Genomic DNA, 25,756 nt, shown 5'->3' on the forward strand with positions numbered 1-25,756 from the left:
TATTTGTCAACCTAAGCCATGTCGACCTTCAGTGGTTGACCCAATGAATAGGGTCAACCTAATGACCATGTACCCCATTTAACACTCTGTGATATAAATTAAAGATCCGGATTTATGTACATTTGGAAACATGTTTTCTCTGTCTCCAACTGAGACAAAAGTAAAGCAGGTCAGTTTAGCAAGGGGGGTGAGGATTTTACCCCCTCTCTGGCATTTGTAATGTTTTCCTTCGCATCCCTCTGTAGTTCCAGCTGCATGACTAACATATGATTCAGCAGAAAGGACTTGGCAAGCTGCGGGTTCCAGCAGCTTAAATACTGGAGGCTCTGTTTGTTTTCTGTACATTTAAACAGGACAAGAGAAAGAGCCACCACAGACACAAACGCTCCGCAGAAGATCCTATCTCTAACAATGGCTATGTTCTGGAACATACTCGCCGTAGTCACATTGGCTCTATTGGCAAATGTTTTTGCACAGAATAAAATGGGAGGCTGGCACGAAGTCAATGAGAATACGAGAGGTGTTCAAGAAGCTCTGGACATTGCCAAAGAAGAATACAACAAAGGCCACACGAATGAGCAAATTACTAGTATCAGCAAAGTTCATAAAGTCAAGAGGCAGGTCAGTAATATCTATTGTTTTCTTAATTCTGTACTGATAGAAAATGAATAGTCTAGTGCTGGGGTAGCCAACCCTAGTCCTCGAGAGCTACCAACAGTGCATGTTTTGCAGGTCTCCTCACAGAATCACAAGTGAGCTAATTAGCTCCATCTGTGTATCTTTTAAAATGTGTCAGTGATTAATGAGTGCAGCTGTGCAGCAGCTAGGTTGTCTTCAAAATGTGAACTGTTGGTAGCTCTCGAGGGCTAGGGTTGGCTACCACTGGTCTAGTGTATTGGGCTATACAGAAAATCATGACCTGGGGCAGATGTATTAAAATCCCATTTATGTCTGTAAAATTGCGGGCCCCATTTCTCCTGCATAATGAAGAGAAGCGGGCACCCTAATGTATTAACCCCCGAACTGCCGATAAGGAGAGACGTTATTGTCTGCCTCCTCGGCTCTCCTTATCGGCACCCTCTTCTTACTGTGCATGCACAATATAAAAAAAAAAAAGAGCTGTCCCCCCCCGGCCGGCTCTCTTGATATGTGTGAGATACTATTATTGCGAGATCTTGAGCTCAGCCCGGAGCCCAGCAGCAGGGCTAGCGTTGTCCCTGCTGTGGGGATAGGACAGCGCTAGCCCAGGCGATTTAATGCCTTGAAGACTGTTAATACATCGCCCTGGCCGCTAATTGCTGGAGGGGGGTTTGCAGGGAACAGCAATGACGAGTGTTACTCAGCGGGCTGTGCCTTGTGCACATTGGGTGTGCTGTTAGTACATTTGTATAAACATAATCTCCCCCAGTTAACTAGCGTTAAGTGCAGATATGCACTTAATGCTAGTTGATACATCTGGCTCCTTGTATCTGTACCAAATATATAGACACGCATTTACATAGTAACCAGTGCTTGGAATAAAACAATATTAACAAATGTGCTTGTACTGTAGTAGTCTAATTCTCGCTCTTTCTTTCTGTTGCTCACACACCAGACAGATGTCTTACTTGAAGTTCCTTAAGGTGCCCATACATGGTGCAATATGTGCCCGGTGCATTTTGTATTAAATCGCATCGCATCGAGGTCAAATGGCATGTTATACAGTCAGTGGAGTAACTATAAATTTTGCTCCCCCCTGCCAAAAGGTTTGTAGCCTCCCCCAGGCTCCTCTACAGCGTGTTTCCCTAGCGTGTGACGTGATGACATCACACGCATAACGGAGAAGCTGAAGCAGGAGAGAGGAAGAGAGACCAGCATACACTGCTGCTTCCCTTGACTCCAACGCATCCCAGGCCGCCCTAGCACGCCCATCCGCCTGCCCATCCTCTACACAGTAGCCAATAGCTGGCTCTGTGTACAGTAAATTTAATCAGTGGGGGGATTTGTCATCTCTGCCATGGCCGCACCCGCGCTGTGGCTGACTCTCCTCCAGTGCTCAGTCAGTGGGCAGCCGCAGGCAGCAGCATGTCAGTGCGTCGAGCGGGTGCCAGCGCCCACACAGACGCCACTGCTGCTTGCTCCCCCAAGCGGGGTTTGGGTGCGCATCCATATTGCAAGCAGTACAAACACTGTGCGATTTTGGCTAATTTTCTTATCATTATAACCATGGGTCTTCAAACTGTGGCCCTCCAGATGTTGTGAAACTACATGTTCCAACATGCATTGCCACATTTTTTTCTATAAGAGCATGCCAAAACTGTCAGGGCATGCTGGGACATGTAGTTCCACAACATCTGGAGGGCCACAGTTTGAAGACCCATGATTTTGACTATAATCAAAGTCATAAGCCAAAATTGCACCGTGTGTATGGACTTCAAGTATTCAACATTTTAACATGAACTTTTAAACTGTATGTCAGATGAAAAATGTTTTAACAAAAGCCAAGAAATAAGATGTGTACACAAGGCTGAATATTAATGTAATTGTCTGCACCCGCGCTTATGTCAGGCTTTAACTATATGCAGTGCTGATCCCAATGAAAGCAAGAAAGCAAGAAATAAACTTTAAGTAGTCATCTCTGTCTTGTGCATACCTCCCAACAGGAGGGACACAATGCACTGTTTCTTGAGTTCCCTCTTAATCTATGATTGACATCACCTGTTCTTAACAGGTAAGTTGGCAAGAAAGGTGTCTAAACACAGGGGATGGTAATCATACATTAAGAAGAAAGTGCAGGAATAGAGCATTGTGTCCCTCCTGGTCAGAGAGGGTCATGTTGGGAGGAGGTATGCTTGTGTGTGAGCAACAGAAAGAAAGATAAATAGGCTACTACAAGCAATTGTATCTGTAATATATATATACACTATAGGTCTGCATACAGTACCTCCCAACATACAGGCCCGGTGTAACCTCTTTGAGCGCCCCAGGCGCCCGTCCCCCGCCCCCCTCCTTTCTGACTCGGTCCCGGGGGGGATGCGCCCGCCGTGTACCTTCTACATGGCAGGGGGGGCAGGGCTCAGAGAGCTGAGGACACTGCTATGGGGGCAGGGCCGTCGACAGGGGGGTGCCAGGGGTACAGCTGTCCCGGGCCCAGTCCTCTGGAGGGGCCCGGACAGCTGCCCAAAGTGGCACGGCACCACCGCACACCCCCCTCCCCTCCGCACAAATCCCCCCACCCGGAGCCGCTGCGGTTAGATGCGCACAATACACAGTGCAGCCTGCAGAGCACAAGCCTAGGATACAGAGGGGCTCGGCGCTCTGCAGACTGCACTGTGCAGTGAGTGCTCTGAGCCCCGAGTCCCGGAGGAAGAAGATGCTGCACCGCTGCCACCGCTGGTAAGTAATAGTAATTGGGGGGCGGGGGAGGGGGTGCCGGCACGGGGGGGGGGGGGGGGGGGCTGAAGGTCAGTCCTGGGCCCCAATATTACTAGTGGCGGCCCTGATGGGGGGCAAATACATATGGGAAATGGATCCTCAGGGGGCCTAAAGTCATTGCTATGAAAGAGGAAGATTGATATAGTTATTGGGGGTGAAGGAGGCTGAGGACACTGGGAGCAGTTACATATGGAGAGATCAGGGCTCATGGAGTAGATGACACTGATATGGGGGCAGAGAGGCATTATGTGTGGAATCTGATGACCCCGCTATTTGGGAAAATAGAGTAGGAGTAAAAAATGTGTGTGTGTGTGTGTGTGTGTGTGGGGGGGGGGATTCTGATATACATAGAACGCTAATTAACGTGGTTGTGTGTGTTGGGGTATGTTTTATTGGTACTTGTGTAGTATCACGGCTCCCACGATGGGCATCGTATAGGAAAAAATCGCATCGCATGTGATGCGATGCGATTTTTCACAGAAATCATTGACATGTGTTAAAATCATGTTAAATGCACCCCAAAGGGCATTTGTTACTGTACCACCCCCACTATTAACGCCAACCCGAAGCGTGGCGAGTGCAGCGAGCTCGTGAGGGGCGGCGGTACGCGTCCTACGACCTTTTCATACCCCCACTATCCACGTCGGCGTGGAGTTGAGAATAGAAAGTGTGGCGAGCGCAGCGAGCCACCAAGCCCAAAGCGTGGCGAGCGCACACGGATAGCTGTGAATCCCGCGAGGGGACACGGATACCTGTGAAGGTATCCGCGTGCGCTCGCCACGCTTCGGGCTCGGTGGCTCGCTGCGCTCGCCACACTTTCTATTCTCAACTCCACGCCGACGTGGATAGTGGGGGTATGAAAAGGTCATAGGACGCGTACCGCCGCCGCTCGCCACGCTTCGGGTTGGCGTTGATAGTGGGGGTGGTACAGTGTGAAAAAAGACATTTGAGGTGCATTTAACATGTTTGCTACTAATTTAAATGCATTTGGATGCATTTGTGATCAAAATCACATGCCATCGCATAGCATCGCATCGCATAGCATCGCATTGCATGGCATGCGATTTTTACATCAAATGCATTAAAAAACGGAAAAATCGCATTGCATTACATGCCATCGCATGCCCTACATATGGTATGCGATGGCATGCGATGGGAGCCGTGAAAGTATACAAGTACCGTTTTATTAATTATTAATGCCAACTGTATTAATGTGTGAGTGTGTGTGTGTGTGTGTGTGTGATATGTATGTGTGTGTATTTTGTGTGCATGGTGTCCTGAAGTATGTATCTGAGCAATATGTATATGATGTGTGAGTTGTTGCTATGTACAGATATGTGTGTGCAATGTGTATGGTGTGCTGTGTATGTGTGTTTGGTGTGCTATGTATATGTTTGGTACATATATTTAGAGCTCCCATTTTTTGGTATGTATTATCAGACATATTTTGCATTTGCTACATATTATTTAGTAAGTAGCCAAGGAAGTATTTTTTTGGGTACTTATGAGTTATCCGGGCGCCCGATTTCTAAATCGGGTCGGATCGGGCACATCGCATCGCATCGCATGCGACCATCGGATGCGATGCGATGCGATGACCCGATTTTTCCATAGGAATCAATGTTAAAATGGACTGAGTCCATTTTAACATGGAATTCAATGGGAAAAAGGGGTCCTTTTCATACCCCTACTATCCAAGTGGGCATGGAGTTGGATATAAACCTGTGGCGAGCGTAGCGAGCCACCGAGCCGGAAGCGTGGCTAGCGTAGCGAGCCCCGCGAGGGGACATAGAATACCGTCCCCTCGCGGGGCTCGCTTCGCTCGCCACGCTTCGGGCTCGGTGGCTCGCTACGCTCTCCACAGGTTTATATCCAACTCCATGCCCACTTGGATAGTAGGGGTATGAAGAGGACCCCTTTTTCCCATTGAATTCCATGTTAAAATGGACTCCGTCCATTTTAACATTGATTCCTATGGAAAAATCGGGTCATCGCATCCGATGGTCGCATGCGATGCGATATCGCATCGCATCTGATTGTATGCCTTAACTTAAGGCATACAATCAAAAAATCGGGCGCCCAGATAACTCATAAGTACCTTTTTTTGTTTGTACCATTTAACTTGTAGCAACAATGTGAAAGGCTGATCAGTATACTGACTGCTGGGAAGAATGACATTCTCAGACTTGCTACAACACCCCATGTGACACTAGATCAGCAAATGTATACACACTTGCATGACGCAGACAATGACTGCACAGTATACAGTAGGATGCATTTAGCAGCAAACATCATACACGATAACTTCCAGGAAGATATCGCGGGAGAGCACAAATCTCAGGAAAACACTGAACGACGCGGCCAATATGTTGTTCTGATGTTGGCCAGAAGCATTATAAGTCATTCACACAGGATATTGATTAATGATATTTAGAAAAATTATAGCCCCCCCAGTAAGTAAGTGCAGTGTTGGTGGGGGAATTGTTACTGAAACAGACAAATAACATAGATACTGTAGCATCAAGGGGAAGGAAGATTATTTTTAATGGGGTGCACAAATGAATGATACATACATGTATAACCTTTAAGCTGTCCAATTTTATCGTTTTGGACCATATGTTAAAACCAGAAAAATAATACAAAGAAAAAGTGTATGATAACGTTTAATTTATGAGAAAATGATCGTGTGCCATATATTTGTATTATTGATAATCTTAAACCCCGTACAGACTCTACCACTGTTGTTATAAATGATATCATTGTCAAGCCTTGACAAATAATATTGTGAGTACACACTGAACGATATCATTGGTACTTGTGTACTAACACGGCGCCCATCGCATTGCAGACCATAAGGCATGCGATGGTATGCGATGCGACGCGATATCGGCCGATGTTGTACAATGGCATACAATTTTAAAATTGTATGCCATTGTATATGGCATACAATGCCAAACAATGCGATGCAATGCGATTATAAATTGTATAAGCACCCTAATGGGTGCTTACAATGGTTAAATGCACCCCCACGCCACCCCCCAAGTATAAAGTGAACCCGAAGTGTGGCGAGCGCAGCGAGCCCGCGAGGGGCGGCGGTACGCGTCCTACGACCTTTTCATACCCCCACTATCCACTTCGCCGTGGAGTTGAGAATAGAAAGTGTGGCGAGCGCACGCGGATACCTTCACAGCTATACGCTTCCCCTCGCGGGCTTCACAGGTATCCGCGTCCGCTCGCCATGCTTCGGGCTCGGTGGCTCGCTGCGCTCGCCACACTTTCTATTCTCAACTCCACGCTGACGTGGATACTGGGGGTATGAAAAGGTCGTAGGACGCGTACCGCCTGCTGCTGTGGCTCCTGCTGCAAATACACAGTGTGTGGGACCACAAGCATATAACATGATGTAAGGGGGGGGGGGGTGGCGTGTGGTCAGGGCACGCAGAGCCTCACTTGGCATACTCTAGTACACTCCACAGTTTTGACATTTTTTTTTTAAAACAATACAAGTGAGAGATTTCAAACTTATAAATATATAATCTTTGTATTATTCTGGTTTTGTCACTATTACTAGCCACTGCCTCCCCAGCCATTGCCCTCACAGCACCTCACTGTTTTTTTCCTGGTATACCCTATAACATCAGGGGAAAACGCAGGATTTCCCTTGGGTGGGTTTCCAAATATGTGATGACACAGACATAGGCCCTTATTCTGGTTGGTGCGGTAATATCCGCGTGCGTTCGTGCCGCCGATGTTTTGTGTCTGCGCATGTGCAGAGGCGTCTCTGCGCATGTGCGAGCCGGACGCATGGCCACATTCCGCATGAAATGTGTACACTACGAACAGGGGGTGGAGAGGGGTGTGAAGGGCTGTTTGGGCTCATTACCATATGTTTACACCCCGCGTTTCATGGGCGTTCCCATGAAAACGCTGGGCGTACGTATGGTAATGCGGCCATGACGCACGTGTAGGGGGCGGACATATGACATTGCCAGATGTTAGCTGCCCGCCCAGATCTTTGCTTTTGCACGGAGAAATGCCCGTGTGGTCTGAGGTTGCGGGAGCTGGCGGACCACTCGGCCCTGCATTCGATGTTCTGCGACCATCGAATGATGGGGGAGGTTCCCTGAGATGGAAGAGGTGTATTCATGAGAAATACACGTGCGGTCCGTTCGGACAGCTTCATACCGCGTACGGACTTAGTTGGCGATCCGTATGGAAGGCGAGGTTTAGGACGCACGGTGCTGGCCGCATATTCGGATCCGGCCGTACCGATCAGAATAAGGGCCATAGTGACATCATCATTCAGAAACAGAGCCAGGAGTGTGTTTGGAGGGGATACGGTCATTAGGTCGACAAGCATTGGGTCAACAAGCAGTGGCGTAACTACCGAGGGTGCAGCTGCTATGGGGCCCGAGGTGTTCCCAGGGCCCGCTGCTCCCCCCCTGCACGCTCTGATTGCCTCAAAAGCCTGCCAGCGCTCAGGCGCTCACCCTTCTTTGCTCCCGAGAACTCGGAGAGAGAGGAGAGCATCAGCCTCTACCCTTGCTGGCTAGAGCCTCCCCCCAGCTCCTCTGCCATCACCGCATCCCGTACAGGGCCCGCCCACTCAAATAGCTGCAAGCCAAGGACGCCATCTCCGAGTCCTGCTGCGGTACTCGTCTGGACCTATGAGGGATGTGGCTGTGGCAACGCCGTCAGAGATGGGGGATGCAGCGCTCCCGTGCCCCACTGACTGCTCCTCCAAGTTCTGTCCTTGACACAAATAAGACAGCGCAGCAAAGAGGTATCTGAGGGGGAAATTACATGTCTCGGCTAACTGTACGCTTTACAGTATGTACATGTTTGTGTTTCAGTGTGCTCATACAACTTATGTGTTTGTGTTTCAGTGTGCCCTTACAAATTATGTATGTGTGCACTAGTGTGCCCTTACAATGTATGTGTGTGTCAGTGTGCTCCAGGTCCCTATACAATGTATATGTGTGTGTGTGTCCCTGGTCCCTATACAATACCATAGCTCCCAACTCTGCCAGGTCTGTAGGCGGGACGCTGCTGCGCGCCGCAATTTTCGGGGGCGTGGCCTAATTTGGGGGTGTGGCCTATACTCGCTGCTCTCCCGCGAGGCCAAGCCCCCATTTTGCCGCTATGGGGGCATGACCCAGAGGCTCTGTGAGCCTCTAACCATGCCCCCAGCCCCCTGGCTGCAGGAATAGACGCTGTGCGCATGCGCACAGCGTTTATTCCCCGCTGCTTAGCAGCTGACAGGGGGGACTCCCAACAGCCCCCCCACACCGCGGGACACTGCCGCCCGCGGGTGGGACAGCGGGACAGGCCCTGATAATCGGGACTGTCCCGCTAAAATCGGGACTGTTGTGAGGTATGCAATACGTGTGTGTGTGTGTGTGTATGTGTGTGTGTCCCTGGTCCATATACAATGTGTGTGTGGGTCAGTGTGCCCCAGGTCCTTATACAATGTGTGTGTGTGTGTGTGTGTGCCAATGTGCTCCAGGGCCCTATACAATGTATGTGTGTGTCAGTGTGCCCCTGGTCTCTATACAATATGTGTGTGTGTGCAGTGGCGTAACTATAGCACCGCAGCCCCCGTGGTTGTGGGGGGGCGCTGTGCATATGGGGGCGCCGGGGGGGGGGTGCGGTGCTATAGTAATCCCCCCGCCCCCATCCCTCGCATGCTTACCTGTCGGCGCGTCCCGGCTCCCCTCCTGGCTTCAATCAATGCTATGGAGACGGACCACGATAAAATGGCCGCCCCATAAAGCAGACTGTTCTCTGAAACTGTCTGCGGTATGGGGGCGGCCATTTTATCGTGGTCCGTCTGCATAGAATTTATTGAAGCCAGGAGGGGAGCCGGGACGTGCGGACAGGTAAGCATGCGGCAATGGGGGGAGGGGGCACGGGGGGCTGGCCGGACGGACGGGGAGGGGGGGGCGCCCCCCCATTAACGGCGGCGGGGCGCTCCAAACAAAGCTACGCCGCTGTGTGTGTGTATGTGTCAGTGTGCCCCTGGTCCCTATACAACATGTGTGTGTCAGTGTGCCCTGGTGCCTGTGTACTCCTGTTGCCTGTTCAATTTAAGTATATGTGTTGGAGGACATAGCAGCCATCCCACACTGCAGCAAAGTATGCCCCAGCCTGACCTACTCCCTGCAGTGCTAAGATCACAGGTATTTAGAGGGTGGGCCTAATGCAGAGACCTGTGGTTGTGCTGTAGTCAGGTAGTGCTCAACCCCCTCCCCACCCCCTCCCCCTGTCTCTCTCTCCTCTCAACATTCGGGTTGGGGGGGCCCCTTTCACAATTTTGCTATGGGGCCCACAAAGTTCTAGTTACGCCCCTGTCAACAAGCATTGGGTCGACATTCAGAAAGGTCACATGGGTCTAGGTGGACATGGGTCTAGGTCGGCAGGTCATTAGGTCGACACAAGCATTAGATCGACATGGCAAGGTCAACAGTCAAAAGGTTGACATGTGGTTTCTCACTGTATTTTGAGCCAACATGTACCAACAAGCGGTATTTCATGCCCTACCATCCACTAGCGTGTGGTGGGAGAATAAAATAGTGTGCCGAGCATAGCGAGACACCGTGCCTGAAGCATGGTGAGTGGACGGGGTGCTACGGATTAATTTCAATGTCGTCTGTGTCGAAATTCGGGTAAAAAAAAAACAGTGAAAAACCTCATGTCGACCTTTTGACTGTCGACCTTGCCCATGTTGACCTAATGCTAATAACCTGTCGACCTAGACCCATGATGACCTAGACCCATGTCGACCTTTCTGCATGTCAACCTAATGGTGCCGACCCAATGCTTGTCGACCATTGTGGTGTAGACCTAATGATCCATACCCGTTTGGAGAGACTCCATGGTGTTGGGGATTGGTTTATATCTGGCATTGGAAGCGATGTCCATATACAGCCTGTGCACCCTGATATTGCAGTTTGTATATTGCACAATGTACATGCATATTTGAAGTAAATCATTTACTTTTTTTAAAATACTGCACTATCTGTGCTCCCTGTGTTGTATTATTTTCATATTTATTTGCTGCCCAGTTCAAAATGGAATATTTGGGAGCTGCGACTTGTATAAAGGAGGGACTGTGGAAGATATCTCCGATATCTGCTGCAATCCATCCAATCCCAATGGCAGCCACATCAACATTACGTTTCTTTGTTGGATGTGATGCTCCCAGATTTACGAATACCCAAAATGTGAGGTATTTCCAATATTATCTAACGCCATTTTGAGATGGTAAAAGCTAATTGATCACACCAGTGACGTGCGGTGGTGGCTGTGTACAGAGAGGCACAGTTACAGCCACTACCGCACCCGCACCCCCCCCTCGCTGACAACCGACCCCCCATCCCGCCGACGACACCCGACCATAACCCCCCCCCCATATACTTTTATAACTCACAGTAAGGAGAGGGGTTATTATTTGGAAGCTGAGAGTCCGGCATGAGGCTATCTGCGGATACTCCTTGCTGCTGGCAGTTGGGAGCCCCAGGGACCGGCGCTGGACATGACAGGCAATCAGGGGACTGGGGAGCGGTGCCGCTGATCCTCCTGCTGCTGAGCTCAGCTCTGCTCCGCACTGCAATGCCGGCACCTGCAGTTTTAGACTGAGGTGGACACACTTGCGGGATGAGCTGGGCTTTTGGGCAGGCTGCGGCGGCATGTTATCAGACTGCCTGACGACCTCCTCACTGCACTCGGCCGCATAACAGGTGAAACAGTCGTCAGCCAGCACTGCTGCAGTGTACAGGCGGCCATGGAGGAGCATGAGCTGGGGGGTGAGCTGACGGACGAGCCGTGCAGCGCTGCCCTGTGCAGTTGAACAACGGGCCAGGTTATGAGGAGAAGAGCACGGCAGGCTGCTGCTGGCATTAAGGAGAAGTACAGCAGCTCTGCCTCTTCGTCCGCAGCCCCAGGGATCAGCTCAGAAAGGTACTGGCAAGCTGCACTGCAGGCGCAGCTTCACGCCCCTGTCTCTGAGGCACCTATAAAGGTGCCGCTTAGGCATGCACTTTTAGTGGGCTTTTACAGCCATCTGTTTGTCCCCACCCCCTGTCCGCCCCCCTGCTTCTATCCATTTGTACAGGGCAACTGGAGGCACCGCTTTTGGTGCCTCCAGATCAATTAAAACATGATTTCACAGTTAAAAAGGATTAAATTAATATAAATAAAATACTTATGAGACAGAATATGTGTCATAAGTATCTTCTTTGTATTATTTTAATCATTAATGACAGGGGAGGCACTGCCTCCCCTGACTGCACGTCCCTGCAAGTGACAGGGCCGGTGCTAGGGTGTTCGGCGCCCCCCTGCAAACTATAAATTTGCGCCCTCCCATACTTTACAATAAGGCAGCGTGTGACAGACGCTGAGAATAAAAGGTGTATAATGCCCGTAGTAGTAGGGCCTCTTATACACATAGGCCCTTATTCTGCTTCACTCGAAAAAGGCAAATTCCTTCTCAAATGGACAAAACCATGTGCACTGCAGGTGGGGCAGATGTAACATATGCAGAGAGAATTAGATTTGGGTGGGGTTTTTCTTCAAAGTGAGATTTATATTGCAGTGTAAAAATAAAGCAGTCAGTCTTTTCCCTGCACAGAAACAAAATAACCCACCCAAATCTAAATCTCTCTGCACATGTTACATCTGCCCCCCTGCAGTGCACATGGTATTGTCCATTACAGAGTGAATGTGCCTTTGTGAGTGAACCAGAATAACCCCCATAATGTGCCCGATAGCAGAGCTGTAACTAGAATTTTTTGTGCCCTGTGCCAAAAAAGGAATTGGTGTCCGTCCTACCCCACCACACATTAATACGCCATTCCTCCCCAGCACACAAATACACCATTCCTCCGCCCTACCCCATCACACAAATAAGCCATTCCTCCGCCCCACCCCACCGCACAAATACCCAATTCCTCTGCCCAACCCCAGCACACAAATATGCCATTGCTCTGCCCCACCCCAGCGCACATTATTATGACGTTCCTTTGCTCCACCCCAGCACACATTAATACACCATTCCTCCGCCCCAGCCCAGTGCACATTAATACGCCATTCCTCCGCCACACCCCACATTAATTCGCCATTCCTCCACCCCAGCACATATTAATGTGCCATTTCTCCGCCCCACCAAAAAATAATACATTATTCCCCCACCCCACATTAATTCGCCATTACTCCACTTCAGCACACATTAATACGCCATCCCTCCGCCCCACCCCAGCACACATTAATATGCCATTCCTTCGCCCCTCCCCAGCGCACATTAATCCGCCATTCCTCTCAAGCACACATTAATACATCATTCCTTCCCCGCTCCCGGCACACATTGCTCAGGTACAGTATAAAGAATTCCCCAGGCACATATTGATCAGATAAATTGTCCTCCTCCTCCACCCTCCCCTCCCCCACAAGAAACATTGTTTAGGTACATTTTGTCTTCCCCTAGCACACATTACTTCTCCCAAACCCTTTTATAATTAGTAGAATTTACCAGAAACTTCTGTGTGGCTGGCAGTGGAGAAGGCTGCTTATCTTCATCTCCTGTGTCCTGGCCGTCCTGGGCTCCTCCGGTGCACAGTCACATGTGCAGCAGCGTGTGACTGACTTCCTGCTTCTAGCAGGAAGCAAAGTACAGACTGAAGGTGTGTACACACGGTCGACATGCTGCCGTGCGATGCGAGTCCCGATGCGATCTGATGGCATCGGGACTTGCATCGCACGGCAGTATGTCGACCGTGTGTGGGAACATGAAGGAGAGCATAGTATAGCTGTCACCACTGGGTGCCGGGATGTCAGCGTGCTGCGACACCCGGGGTCGGGGCACATCAAACAGCTCCCCCCCCCCGCCGTGCAGACATCAGGCCACACCCTCCGCCCTCCTCTTTAGGCGGACTTCTTCCGGCCGGGTCATCAGCCCTGCAGCGCAGCCCTAGGAGAAGCCCCTCACCCTCTGGCCGCCGGAGCTATAGTGAGTGAGTATTCAGGCACAAAGACTATATAGTGCAGATCTGCACTATATAGTCTTGGCTGCCCTCACTATGTCGCTGCCGATTTGCGCTCACTCGGGAGCGCGCATCGGCAGCTCATCGGGCTCGCAAGCCCTCAATAGTACACAATCGGTATGCGATAAGCCATATCGCACCCGTGTGTACACACCTTGAGACTGCAGAGAGCAGCAGCAGAGCACTGTGACTTGTCTGATGCTCCCACTGAATGGAGGTGAGGGGGCGGTGCTGTTTGCAGCGCGGAGGAGCAGTGTGTGTGTGGGCTCTGCGCAGGAGATCATGTTGCTGCTGCTGCCTGTCATATAGTGTGACAGGAGCGGCAGCAGCAGCCGCTGACAGCAGCACACAGACAGCGGGGGATGCAGAGCAAGTGAGTGCGCCTCTCTCGGCTGGCGCCTCCCTGCTTTGCATCCTCTGCTGAGCGGGTAGCGCCGGCCCTGCCAAGTGACCAAGCAAGCATAGCCTATTCGGCATCATAATAAGCCCTATCCCTGCCTGTGCCAGGTGATATATTCAACGAATGTGATTGCATTCTGCAATGCGTTCTTGGGTGTTCATGCGTTCAGTGAGAAATGTGCCCCTTTGTGACTTACAAGGCTGGTGCAGGAACATAGCAAACATCAGGATGCCGACGCAGGAATACTGTCAGCCAGCATCTCAAACACACTGTAGTATGTGGGGTGAGCTAGTGTGCAGCCGGGGATGGGGGGTTAGGTTTAGTCACAAGGGGGAGGTTAGGGATAGGCTGCAGGTAGGAGGCTTAGATGGTGGGGGTACGGGGGTTAGGTATAGGTGCTAGATTGGAAGGTTAGGGGGTAGAGAGTGAGAGTTAGCTACCTGTAGCGGTTCTCCACATCAGGGTGCCGGGGTTGGTCTTTTGAGATTGAATGTATCCCTTATGAATGTGAGGATTGCCACTCACCGGGGTGCCTTCCTATATGAGTACATAGTAGCAGGGGAGAAACAATTGATACAGTGATCGTAAATGGTGCAAATGCAGCCCATAAAGTATAACTCTGAGGTGTCACTTACACCTCCGTAATATAGACCATACAGAATTTTTTTTTAGAATACTATTCAAAGGCGCATAGAGTGAAGACAGTCTTTTGTATCAGATGATCCTTAGGGTCTCATTCTCTCTGCACAAGTTACACCTGCCCCAGCTGCCGTGCACATGGTTTTGTCCATATGAGAAGGAATTTGCCTCTGCAAGTGAACCAGAATAAGGGCCTTACTCTGCAGTTTCAATAGAACCAAGCTGTTCAGGGCTGGAGCTGATGTCACACGACTTCCCTGAAAATTTCTGGGCATACCTGACACTCATAGGCGAATCTAGGGGGTGGTCCGGGGGTGCACAGGACCACCCATTAGCCCATTTTGTAGCTTAGGGATGGGGCTTTCCAACGAGCCCAGCCCCGTGTCTCTAGCTCCCTGGGAACCGGAGATACTGCCAGGCAAAGCTGGAACGTTTTCCCTATAGGATAACATGGGACCCGCTAATTCCGACCCCCACCCAGTTCAACGGCTGCCAGTTCCCCCTTTGGCATCACTGAAGCTCGAGGTTGATCTCAGTCGAACCCAAATCGCTGGGCCTTCAATCTGATACCAGGCTGGATCCATATGGGTTAATTGGCTCCAGGGATATTGAGGTTAAACCGTTTTTTTTTTTTTTTTCATTTCTTAAATGTAATTTCATGACATGTTTATGTTCTTTGAGGACAGATTTCTCTGGAACCAAACAGCCCAGATTCACGGGACCAAAATCATTTGAAGCCAGCTCAAAAGTTCTTCAATATGATACTGGTCTCATGTAAATGGGTCATTTGGTTCCGAAGATAGAGCTGGTTGGTTAAAGGGGGGTAGGGAGAGGGGAGTGGTTGTCTCTCCCCCTTACACCAGAAAATCCTGAGACAATATACCTGGGTAAATCCCTGCATTTTCTGTATTTGAAACAGCCGTGACCTGCAGTGCTCTGAATACAGCTGGGCAGCCCCCTGCTCTCTGCCCAGCTGTCAATGACTGTCACCCCTGCAGCTTCCGCTCCAATTCTTCTCCCCGCTTTCTCCTCAGCCCGCCCACCCCCCTTTAATCATGTGGTGCCGGCGCCCGGCGTGCTCCCCCGACGTCACGCACAACAACAGCGTGCACAATATTTCAAATGTCCACTCGGCTAGAGGGGACACTAGGAGGGGAGTGGGAGCGTGCTCTGCGCTGCGCTCTGCTCCTCTCCCCATAAATGCAGCTGCACCGCTCTCCATCTCTCCCTGCAGCAGCAGCGAAGGCTCATATAAAAATTTACAGTAAGTGGCACTTTTGGGGGCATTGCTTAAGGGATGCTACAAGTGGCGGTATGTGGGGGCATTACGCATAATGTGTGGCTTAATGTGTAAGGGGCATGACGGTGTGCAGCATCATGTGGAAGGGGCATTATGTGTGCAGCATCATGTGTAAGAGCATTATGTGTGCAGCATCATGTGTAAGGGACATTATGTGTGCAGCATCATGTGTAATGGGTACTATGGTGCGCGGCATCATGTGTAATGGGTACTATGGTGTGCGGCATCATGTGTAATGAGTACTATGGTGTGCGGCATCATGTGTAATGGGTACTATGGTGTGCGGCATCATGTGTAATGGGTACTATGGTGCCATCAAGCAAGAACCCCCTAGCAAGGAGCACGTAGGTAAGCAGCACTTATGTGGCAAATATGTAATGGGCATTACGGTTTGTTATATAGTATGTAATGGGCATCATGATGTGTGGCACAATGTGTAATGGGCATTATGGTGTGTGGCCTTATGTGTAATTGGCATTACGGCGTGTGGCTTTATGTGTAATGGGTATTACGGAGTTTGCTAAAATGTGTAATGGGCATTACTGTGTATGGTCTAAAGTGTAATACCACACCCCCTTTTGTGATGCCACGCCTCCTTCACATGAGGCCACACCCCCTTTTTTACCGCGCGGCTGCGCCGCGCAAAGGAGCCCTACTTTTATGTCTGGTTCTGGGACCACCCATTACCATAATTCTAGATTCGCCTATGCTGACACTTCCAGAAAATGAAAAACAAAGAGAGGAAAGGATTGTCTCTTTTGCTGGCGCACTAAGGATAGAGAAATTGATTGAGGAATTAAAATAAACCTTTATTATATTATGAATAAAACCGTTTACATGAGATACTTCCAGAAAATGGCCAGTTACCACCCTAAATGCCGTTTTTCTGTCAATCAACTTGTGTAAGGTCAGCAATAAAAAAGCAGCAGGATTTTATCACAGGAAGGCCTTTCCATACATTCTAGGAGCTGTTCAGATGTGCAGTCTATTGATTTTTGCATGGCCTGTGATTTTGCAGCCGCACAATCAGTTCTGAATAACCCCCAGTATTAAGGGCATGTACTGTATCAAACCATAGAGAGAGATATTCATTGGAGAAAATACCCATAGCATTAGCAACCAATCAGTTTCTGCCAATTTATAGACTGTAGAAGATAATCAATAATTAAACACTGATCTGATGCTTTAGGCAACATAAATAAATTTCCTCCACATTATTAATTACTATTTTGTTAATTACAATGATGAGAATGTGTGTGCTATACAACATGGTTTTGAGGTACTTAACGCTCATGTTTCCTACCACAACCATAGAAAATCCAAAAACAAAACAGTAATAAAAATAAAAAATCATAAAATCAAATGAGACGGAATACGGTTATTTTCTGTAAGGCCAAACTTTTACTAAACAAATATAAAACACCAAATAACAGAGTCTCGTGAGTTGTTTGTTGGTGTCTCCCCTGGTACCCCCATCATGACCTGATTGTAGCAACTAGTCAATAGGTCAAACCCGTAAGGTTGACACGTAAAGAGTTGACAGGTATAAAAGGTGGACAGGGTTAAAATGTTGACACAAGTTTTTCAAGTTTTTTTGCTAAAATTTGCTTTTGACCACAATTGGTGCCAACGTAGACCCTCGTAGGCTCCTTCACTTACCATGATTCAGGCAAGGTGGCTCACTCCACTATGCCAAAGGTTACTATCCCAAGTCAAACTGTATTTTGAAAGTCCTGCTCAGTGTTCTTTGCAGTGCAGTCAGCTGTATTACGCTGCAGTCCGGAGTTTAGGATTCAGTATGTGCCACAAGGAATAACAAGAAGATTTCCTACAGGGAATAGCAACAGATATTTAAAATCCTTTTGCAATGTGAGTTAGTAAAACTTACGCCCCTAGGCAGAGGCGTAAGTTCGTCCCAGTTGCCGGAGGCAAGAGAAATATTGGTGCCCCCCAAATAGCTCAATAATTAAGGTGTCTGTCTCCAGTTAGACAGGTCATGGGTTTTAATAGTGGGTGTGACATGTGCAAAAATGATGTTAGGAGGAGGAGTCAGCCAGAGAAGAGGTATCAACGGTTTTCAATTAACTGATTCAAACCAGCAGGGGAGGAGAGGTGCCCCCTTGGGAGCAGGAGCCTGGCGGCAGATGACTAAATTGCCTCCCAGAGTTTTGACTATACCCCTAGGGCTTATTTAGTGTTTGGCATAAACTAAGCAGCAAAAATCAATTTAATGGCTTTGCAAAAGCATGCCAAACTGCATGGATGGCAAATGTAAATTGTATATACAGTTAACTAGTTGCACAGTAGTTAAGGCTGAATAAAGACTTGTGTCCATCAAGTTCAACCTTTGTTATTAAAGTGCATGATCTATTTGCTTCATCCCTTATATAACTGAAATCTAATTTCATTATATACAGATTTTAATTGGTATTTGTACCCCTGGATGCTTTTGCCCAATAGATGATTGTCCAACCTTATTTTAAAAATAATTTATTTTCTCTGCCGACACCACCTCTCCAGAGTTCCACAATTTTACTGCCCTGACCGTAAAAAAGTTTTTTCTTTAAAGGGTACGAAATCTTCTTTCCTCGAGTCTAAACTCATGCTCATGTGTCCAAGAGTCCTTCCTCAAAGCAAAGAGGGTGTCTGACAGTTCATTATATTGGCCCCTGATATATTTATACACTTTAAGCATGTCTCCTCTTAAACGTCTCTTTTCTAGCGTAAACAATCCCAAATTGTCCAAACTGTCTTCATAATTACATTTCTCCAACACTTTTTTTTAGCTTTGTTGCTCTTCTTTGGACTTTTTCCAGTTTCATGATATGTTTTTTTTGTAGTGAGGGAACAGAATTGTACTCCATGCTTTAGAAAGCAGCATAATTACCTTTGCGTCCCTAGACATCACCGTGCCTCTTTTTATACAGGCTAGTATCCTATTACCCTTTTTTTAGCTATGTGACACTGAGCACTACACTCCAGTTTGTTGTCTATTTGTACTCTTAGCTCCTTTTCCAATTCTGATTTACCAATTCCACTCTGTTTAGGTTATTACTAGCACACTGGTTATGTCTCCCGCAATGCATAACCTTGTATTTATCCACATTAAACCTAATTTTCCACTTTTTGCCCACTCATCAAGTTTATTTAGATCGCTCTGAAGCATAGATACACCCATGTCTGTTCTAATAACCCTGCTCAGTTTTGTGCCATCAGCAAAGATTGAGACATTAATAAGTATACCCACAACAATATCATTAATGAATATTTTAACTAAGAGACCCTAGCACAGAACCCTGTGGCATTACACTTAGTACAGGTATCATATTTGAAACTGCACCATTTACTCTCTCTGTTCTCCATTCCGCAGCCAATTTCCTACCCATCTACAATTTTTTACCCGAAGGCCCAGTTCCTCCAATTTATTTTATTAGCCACTTATGTGATACAATGTTAATAGCCTTGGCAAAATCAAGGAAGACTACATCTACAGCATTTCCACTTTCTATATGGTTGCTAACTTCCTAATAGAACCTTACTAGATTTGTTTGGGATAAGCATTGTTTTTATAAACCCATGTTGGTTAATACTGATTACACTGTGCAGTTCCAAATGTTTTTGAAAACAATCCATTAATATTCCCTTAAATAGTTTACGCACTATTGATGTTAAGCTCACAGGTCTGATGTTAAGCTCACAGATCTGTAATTTGCTGGGTCAACCCGTGGAGTTGTTTTTTGAATAATGGTACTACCTTTGCTATTCTCCAGTCCTTCAGCACCTTACCGGATGAAAATGATTTCACGAAAATGTAATACAGAGGGCATGCTAATTCCATTAGAACCCTAGGATGAATCCCGTCCGGACCTGTGGAGTTGTTTGTTTGAATTTTGCTGAGCCTCTTTTTAATCTCATCTGTGAAGAATTCAATACTAAGGTCAAATTAGCTCGTCTCAACTGTTGTACCTGAGAGTTTCACTGTCGGCTCCTCCCGATAAGGGCCCTTATTCTGATCGGTGCGGCCGGAGCCGCATATGCGGCTCTGACCGCACCAGGCGAATCCCCGCCTTCCATACGGATCGCCACGGCCGTCCGTACGCGGACATGTGGCGATCCGCATGAATGTGTACGGGGATACGCCTCCTCCATGGTGGGAGCAGCACCTGCATTCTATGGTCGCCGAACATCGAATGCAGGGCCGCACGCTCCACCAGGTCCCGCTACACAAGACCACACGGACACTTGTCCGTGTGAAATCTTGTATGGGGGCGGGCAGCTGACATCCGGCGATGTCAGATGCCCGCCCTGTACCCACGCGTCATAGCCTCATTAGCATGCGTACGCCCCGCGTTTGCATGGGAACGCCCATGAAACGCGGGGCGTATGCATATGCAAATGAGGCTTCGTAGCCCCTCACGCCCCTATCCACCCCCTTTGCGGCGGACAAAATACGTGTACGGCGAATTCGGCTGCACATGCGCAGAGTAGCCTCTGCACATGCGCAGACCGAAAACATCGGCGGAACGGCCGCATGCGGCCGTTACCGCACGAAGCAGAATAAGGGCCCCGGTATGGAGGGGCAATTTCTAGTTCACCACTTAACTAATTATTAAAATAAAGCTGCCCCAGAGAAAACAAAATGTAACTACTTCCATCATAACATAATGTATCCAGTTACTGTACATCTCATGGTAATTGATGTCCCCAATAATATTTTTCTTTTTTGTTTATATTTTGTATATTGATCATTTAATTCACATCTTATATGGTTGAATTGATTTGCACTAGGTGGTGTCTGGCATGAAATATTCACTAGATGTTCAAGCCGTTTTCAGCTCTTGCAAGGGATCTGATTATACTGCGGGATGCTCAAATGAGGAAACACAATCAAAGGTAAGGACTTTCTACTAAAGAAAACATCAAATTAATTAAAAATAAAAATGAATTATACTTGTAGATATATCACAAACAAAAAGATGGCTGGAGTGATTTGTTTCCTATACACAATATACCAGACAGAGTCCCCACTAGACATTATGCCAGGCAGATCCCACAATACATATTACAACTGGCGGATACTTTGTTACATGTGACATCAAGCCAAGCCAACATATTACACACATTATGTCAGGCAGAGCCTACACACATTACGCCAGGCAAAGCCTTTGTTACACATTACGAGGGGGTATATTTGAGAGGAAGAAATGGTAGTCGCACAGGAAGGATAAATTAAATCAAATGGTGGCCCCTCAATAAATGTCTGATGGCAAGAATTCATGTAACGCGTGAGGGTGTGCTACCACGGGACATCAATTAATTGTATACATGGTTCTGGACAGGAAGAAATGTCGCTGTGTGGTGCACCTGTAGAAGATTTGGTACTTGTTTCCTAGCACGGCCACAATCGCGGGCATTGTGTGTAATTTTTAGTGGTATACGACGCGACCGACGCGATGCCCCCGATTTTCCCATTGAAATGCATTGAAAATAGTCAAAATCGCGTCGGTCGCGTCGTATGCGGCTAAAAAAGCCTTAAATGGTCCAGACGCGATGCCCACGATTTCCCCATAGGAAACAATGTTAAATGGCTCAATGTACCCGCGATGCCCCCGATTTCTCATAGGGAACAATGTTAAATACCTCAATTTCACCAAATCATCATAGGGAACAATGGTAAATGGGCCAGAAAGCCCCCAAAACACCCCAGAACAGTGAAATGTCCCCCCAAAAGTAGTTTACGCCACCCCACGATCAACGCGAACCCGAAGCGTGGCGAGCGCAGCGAGCCCGCGAGGGGCGGCGGTACGCGTCCTCCGACCTTTTCATACCCCCACTATCCACTAGGGCGTGGAGTTGAGAATAGAATAGTGTGGCGAGCGCAGCGAACCACCGAGCCCGAAGCGTGGCGAGGGGACGCGGATACCTTCACAGGTAAACGCGTCCCTTCGCGGGCTTCACAGGTATAAGCGTCCGCTCGCCACGCTTCGGGCTTGCCACACTATTCTATTCTCAACTCCACGCCCTAGTGGATAGTGGGGGTATGAAAAGGTCGGAGGACGCGTACCGCCGCCCCTCGCGTGCTCGCTGCGCTCGCCACGCTTCGGGTTCGCGTTGATCGTGGGGTGGCGTCAAATACTTTTGGGGGGACATTTCACTGTTCAGGGGTGTTTTGGGGGGTTTATGGCCCATTTAACATTGTTCCCTATGATGATTTGGGTAAATTGACCCATTTAACATTGTTTCCTATGGGAAATCGGGGGCATCGCGGCTAAATTGAGGCATTTAACATTGTTCCCTATGGGGAAATCGCGGGCATCGCGTCGCGACCATCGCACCCGATTTTTTTAGTGCTTGCGATGGCCGCGATGCCCGCGATGGCCCCGATTTTTCCTCACGATGCCCACGATCATGATCGTTGTGGCCGTGCTAGGAAACAAGTACCGAAGATTTATTAAAATGTAACCTTTATTTATATTTGGTTAAAAGTATAGCGAAATAAAATGACACAAAACATAGAAGACATACATATTCTTATTAAAAAAGGATATAAGTTATCCTTACAACGTGGGGCCCCACACTCCCTATTAACAGTTTCCACTTTAAGTGGAGTGCATACACTGTCTAGAGGGTATATTTAATATTATTTATAAATGTGTGGCGGAAAGTGAACTTATGGATCTCAGCTGAGTTCAAACTGAAGCTCCCCAATCATTGGGGAGAGAGCGGTGCGACTCCAACCAGTCTGTCAAGGTAGGTGTAACACCCTTCAGTTAGGGTATACAGCGTATTTGGCAGCGTGGAAATATAATTCAAATAGCCAGTGCTAGTGTTTGAGGGCACCAGTAGCCGCTCAGTATGCAGTGCTAACACGCTGACTGTGCGTATCAATAGCAGCGCTGATCCCACAGTCTCTGATATATAGCGTTTTGGCAGTATGAAAATACAATTTAAATAGCCGGTGCTTGTGTATGGGGGCACCGGCAGCTGCTCAATATGCGGTGCTTACACGCTGACTGTGCGTATCGATAACAGCGCTGATCCCACAGTCCCTGGAATGCGGCGTGCTCTAATATGACACGCCGTCTCACAATCAGCAGGACTGGGTAACAGTTCTGATGCGTTAAAGTGGGTATGAGTGCGCCCTCAGCCAATGGGCTGTACGTTCACAAAACTGCTCGGTACCACAATTTTAAACTAGACAGATCAAAATTTGTACATTTCAATGGGGGTGGGGGAGTGGGGGTAGCCCACGAAGTGTACGGTCGGCGTACGCTTCGCTAGTGAGCTTCGTCAGGACATTACGAGGGGGATCTACCAGGTAGATCCCTATTAAAACAGGCATATCCCCAATTACACCAGGTACAGACCCCAATACTCAAGTCAGATCTGCTGTTACAGATTATACCAGGCAGAGAACCCTATACACCATACACCAGACAGAGCCCCCACTACACATTACGCCAGACAGATTCCCCATTACACATTAGGCCAGGCAGATCCCTCATTACATGTTACATCAGGCTGAGTCTACACACATTATGCCAGGCAGAGCCTACACACATTACGCTAAGCAAAGCCTCCATGACACATTAGGCCAGGTACAGTAGATCCCTTGTTACACATATTATGCCAGTTAGAGCCCCCCATTACACACATTACACCATGAAGATTTCCCGTTACACATTACGCCAGGCAAAGCCCTATTATACACATTGTGACAGGCAGATAACCCATTGCACTTTTGTGACAAGTAGAGCCACATTACAAATTACAGCCGACAGAGCCATATTCCACACATTAATTAAGGTACAAAAGGTGAGAGGTAGGCGGAGAAAGAAAAAGAGAGGGGGGGGGGGGGAGTTACTGACTCCAGCAGCTGCAGCGAACTGAGGGGAGGGATGGCTTTTATGTTATGACCTGGATTGGAGCAGCGGGACTTGGAGGCACCCCATGACTGGGTGGAGGGGGAGCAGCAATGGCCCCATAGCAGCTGCACCCTCGGTAGTTATGGCCCTTGATACATGGTTAATTAGAACTGTAATAGAGAACCACACTGGGGAATGAAAGATCTACTGGGGAAATGCTGTGATCATTGGGGTCATTGCTAAAGGGTGTGGTCAGTCACCAGAGGGTTAAAGCCAGCCATCACAAAAGCTTGGTTAACTATTAAAAAGTGCATGGTGTATTTTTTTTCTAAAATGTGGAGGTTCTAATGTTAATTTATCCCTTTGCATATGTTCCTGTGTGTTTGCAAGGGGGATTTGAATCCATGACTGGAGTTTGACTTTAGATACGTTGCTCAATTATATTCCCTTAGGGATATTTCCGTCAGCATGGGTAAAAACTGGACTGGACAGGACCCCGGTCTGGGGGGTGCAATTCCTGGGGTGTCCCGTCCAGTGGGGCTGCTCTGACATCTGTCACTAGGGAGAGAAGAAGGGTGAGAATACAGCTTTGCTGCATGGTCCGGGGGTGTAATACTGTAATGGTCCGGACCACATGGGGAGGCTGTAATCTCCCCTTCCCCATGTCCCTGGTGAAAGCTATCACAGGGACCCCCTGGACAAGACACCCCCTGGACGGGACACCCCCGCATTCTTTGGTCTTGTCCGGGTCCAGTTTTTACTTAGTCCCTATTTCTACAAGGCATACAAGTTTATAAATGTTGGTATTGCTTTGTCAATTATTGCTGCTTAAAAAAACAAAACACATGCAGTACGGATGGTGTAATGGTTAGCATTACTGCCTCACAGCACTGAGGTCATGGGTTCAATTCCCACCATGGCTCTAACTGTGCAGAGTTTGTATATTCTCCCCGTACTTGCATGGGTTTCCTCCGGGTAATCCAGTTTCCTCCCACAATCCAAAAATATACTGGTAGGCTAATTGGCTCCCAACAAATTAACCATAGAATGTCTGTGTGTGCATGTACATGTGGTAGGGAATATAGATTGTAAACTCCACTGGGGCAGGGACTGATGTGAATGATCAAATATTATCTGTAAAGTGCTGCGGAATATGTATGCGCTATATAAGAAACTGTTAATAAATAAATGCAGACTCGTACAAAAGTCCAGCTCCTCCACAACTGAGGCTATTTCATTTAACCCATGTTGTCTCAGCAATCAAAGTCTTGATAAATATGTTATTTATGTGTTCTTTCTACAGAGATGCTCGTTTACGGTTTTCATTGTTGTATGGCAGAATAGAAAGGAGCTGTTAATGAGTCATTGCAAATGATCCAGAAGACAGAAGAAGACAGACCTTGTTAATGATTGCTAATTTCTCCAAAAAGAACAAAACGTACATATTACACGATTCTTGTCCAAGCTGACCGTATACACAGAAATCCTGTCTATTAAAAATATAACAACTCTGCTTGCTCCTTACTGAAGATGTGTTTTTGTTACATATTTAAATGCATTACAATTATTTTATGAAATATTAGTATTTTAATATATGAAATGTGCTATATATTATTCATTTATTAGTTAAACTAGGTTCCAACAGTGAGCCTAATTCAGACCTGATCGCTGCTGCACAGCGGGCAATTATTGATGTTCTTGCATATGAGCCGTACATGCATATGAGCCGTAATGTGTGTGCGCAATGCCAGGCAGTGATTAAATCCTGCTACTTGTTTTCCTTCACTAGCCAGTCAGAAGGTCAAGCGTTTGGGGATGCTATCCGTCCATTTCATGGGAGTGCCTAGAAAATTGCAGGCATGACTGAATAAATGCAGGTGTGCATAGGGAAAATGTTGACGTGCCCAAGCTACATACTGTAGTTACATACCTTCCAACATTGCCAACCGGGGAGGAGAGACGCTGCAAGGGGTCGTGGCCTATTTCAACGATGTCACATGGCTCTGGGAGCTGGTGGTTATGTCCCCAGACCATGAGGCTACATGAATAGACGTTGTGCGCATGTGCACAGCGTCTATTCACAGGGGACAGGGGGGGACTC

At 48.0% G+C, this 25,756-nt stretch overlaps 1 protein-coding gene across 1 annotated transcript; it reads left to right on the forward strand.

Annotated features, from left to right (window-relative positions):
* The first annotated feature begins 297 nt into the window (after positions 1–297).
* On the forward strand, positions 298–25,179 carry LOC146063522 (cystatin-like). Its single transcript, XM_083175960.1, has 3 exons — positions 298–621; positions 20,579–20,683; positions 24,959–25,179. The coding sequence occupies exons 1-3, from the start codon at positions 412–414 to the stop codon at positions 25,028–25,030; spliced, it is 387 nt and encodes a 128-aa protein (XP_083032086.1). The 5' UTR covers positions 298–411; the 3' UTR covers positions 25,031–25,179.
* The last annotated feature ends 577 nt before the right edge of the window (positions 25,180–25,756 follow it).

The sequence above is a fragment of the Crinia signifera genome, chromosome 3 (assembly GCF_055691185.1).
Source record: "Crinia signifera chromosome 3, ASM5569118v1, whole genome shotgun sequence".
Taxonomy (NCBI): Eukaryota; Metazoa; Chordata; class Amphibia; order Anura; family Myobatrachidae; genus Crinia; species Crinia signifera.

Coding starts and splice junctions, on each gene's coding strand:
- LOC146063522 (XM_083175960.1), top strand. CDS start 412: ATGGCTATGTTCTGGAACATACTCGCCGTAGTCACATTGGCTCTATTG. Junction 622..20,578: donor TTCATAAAGTCAAGAGGCAG/GTCAGTAATATC, acceptor GATTTGCACTAG/GTGGTGTCTGGCATGAAATA. Junction 20,684..24,958: donor ATGAGGAAACACAATCAAAG/GTAAGGACTTTC, acceptor TTCTTTCTACAG/AGATGCTCGTTTACGGTTTT.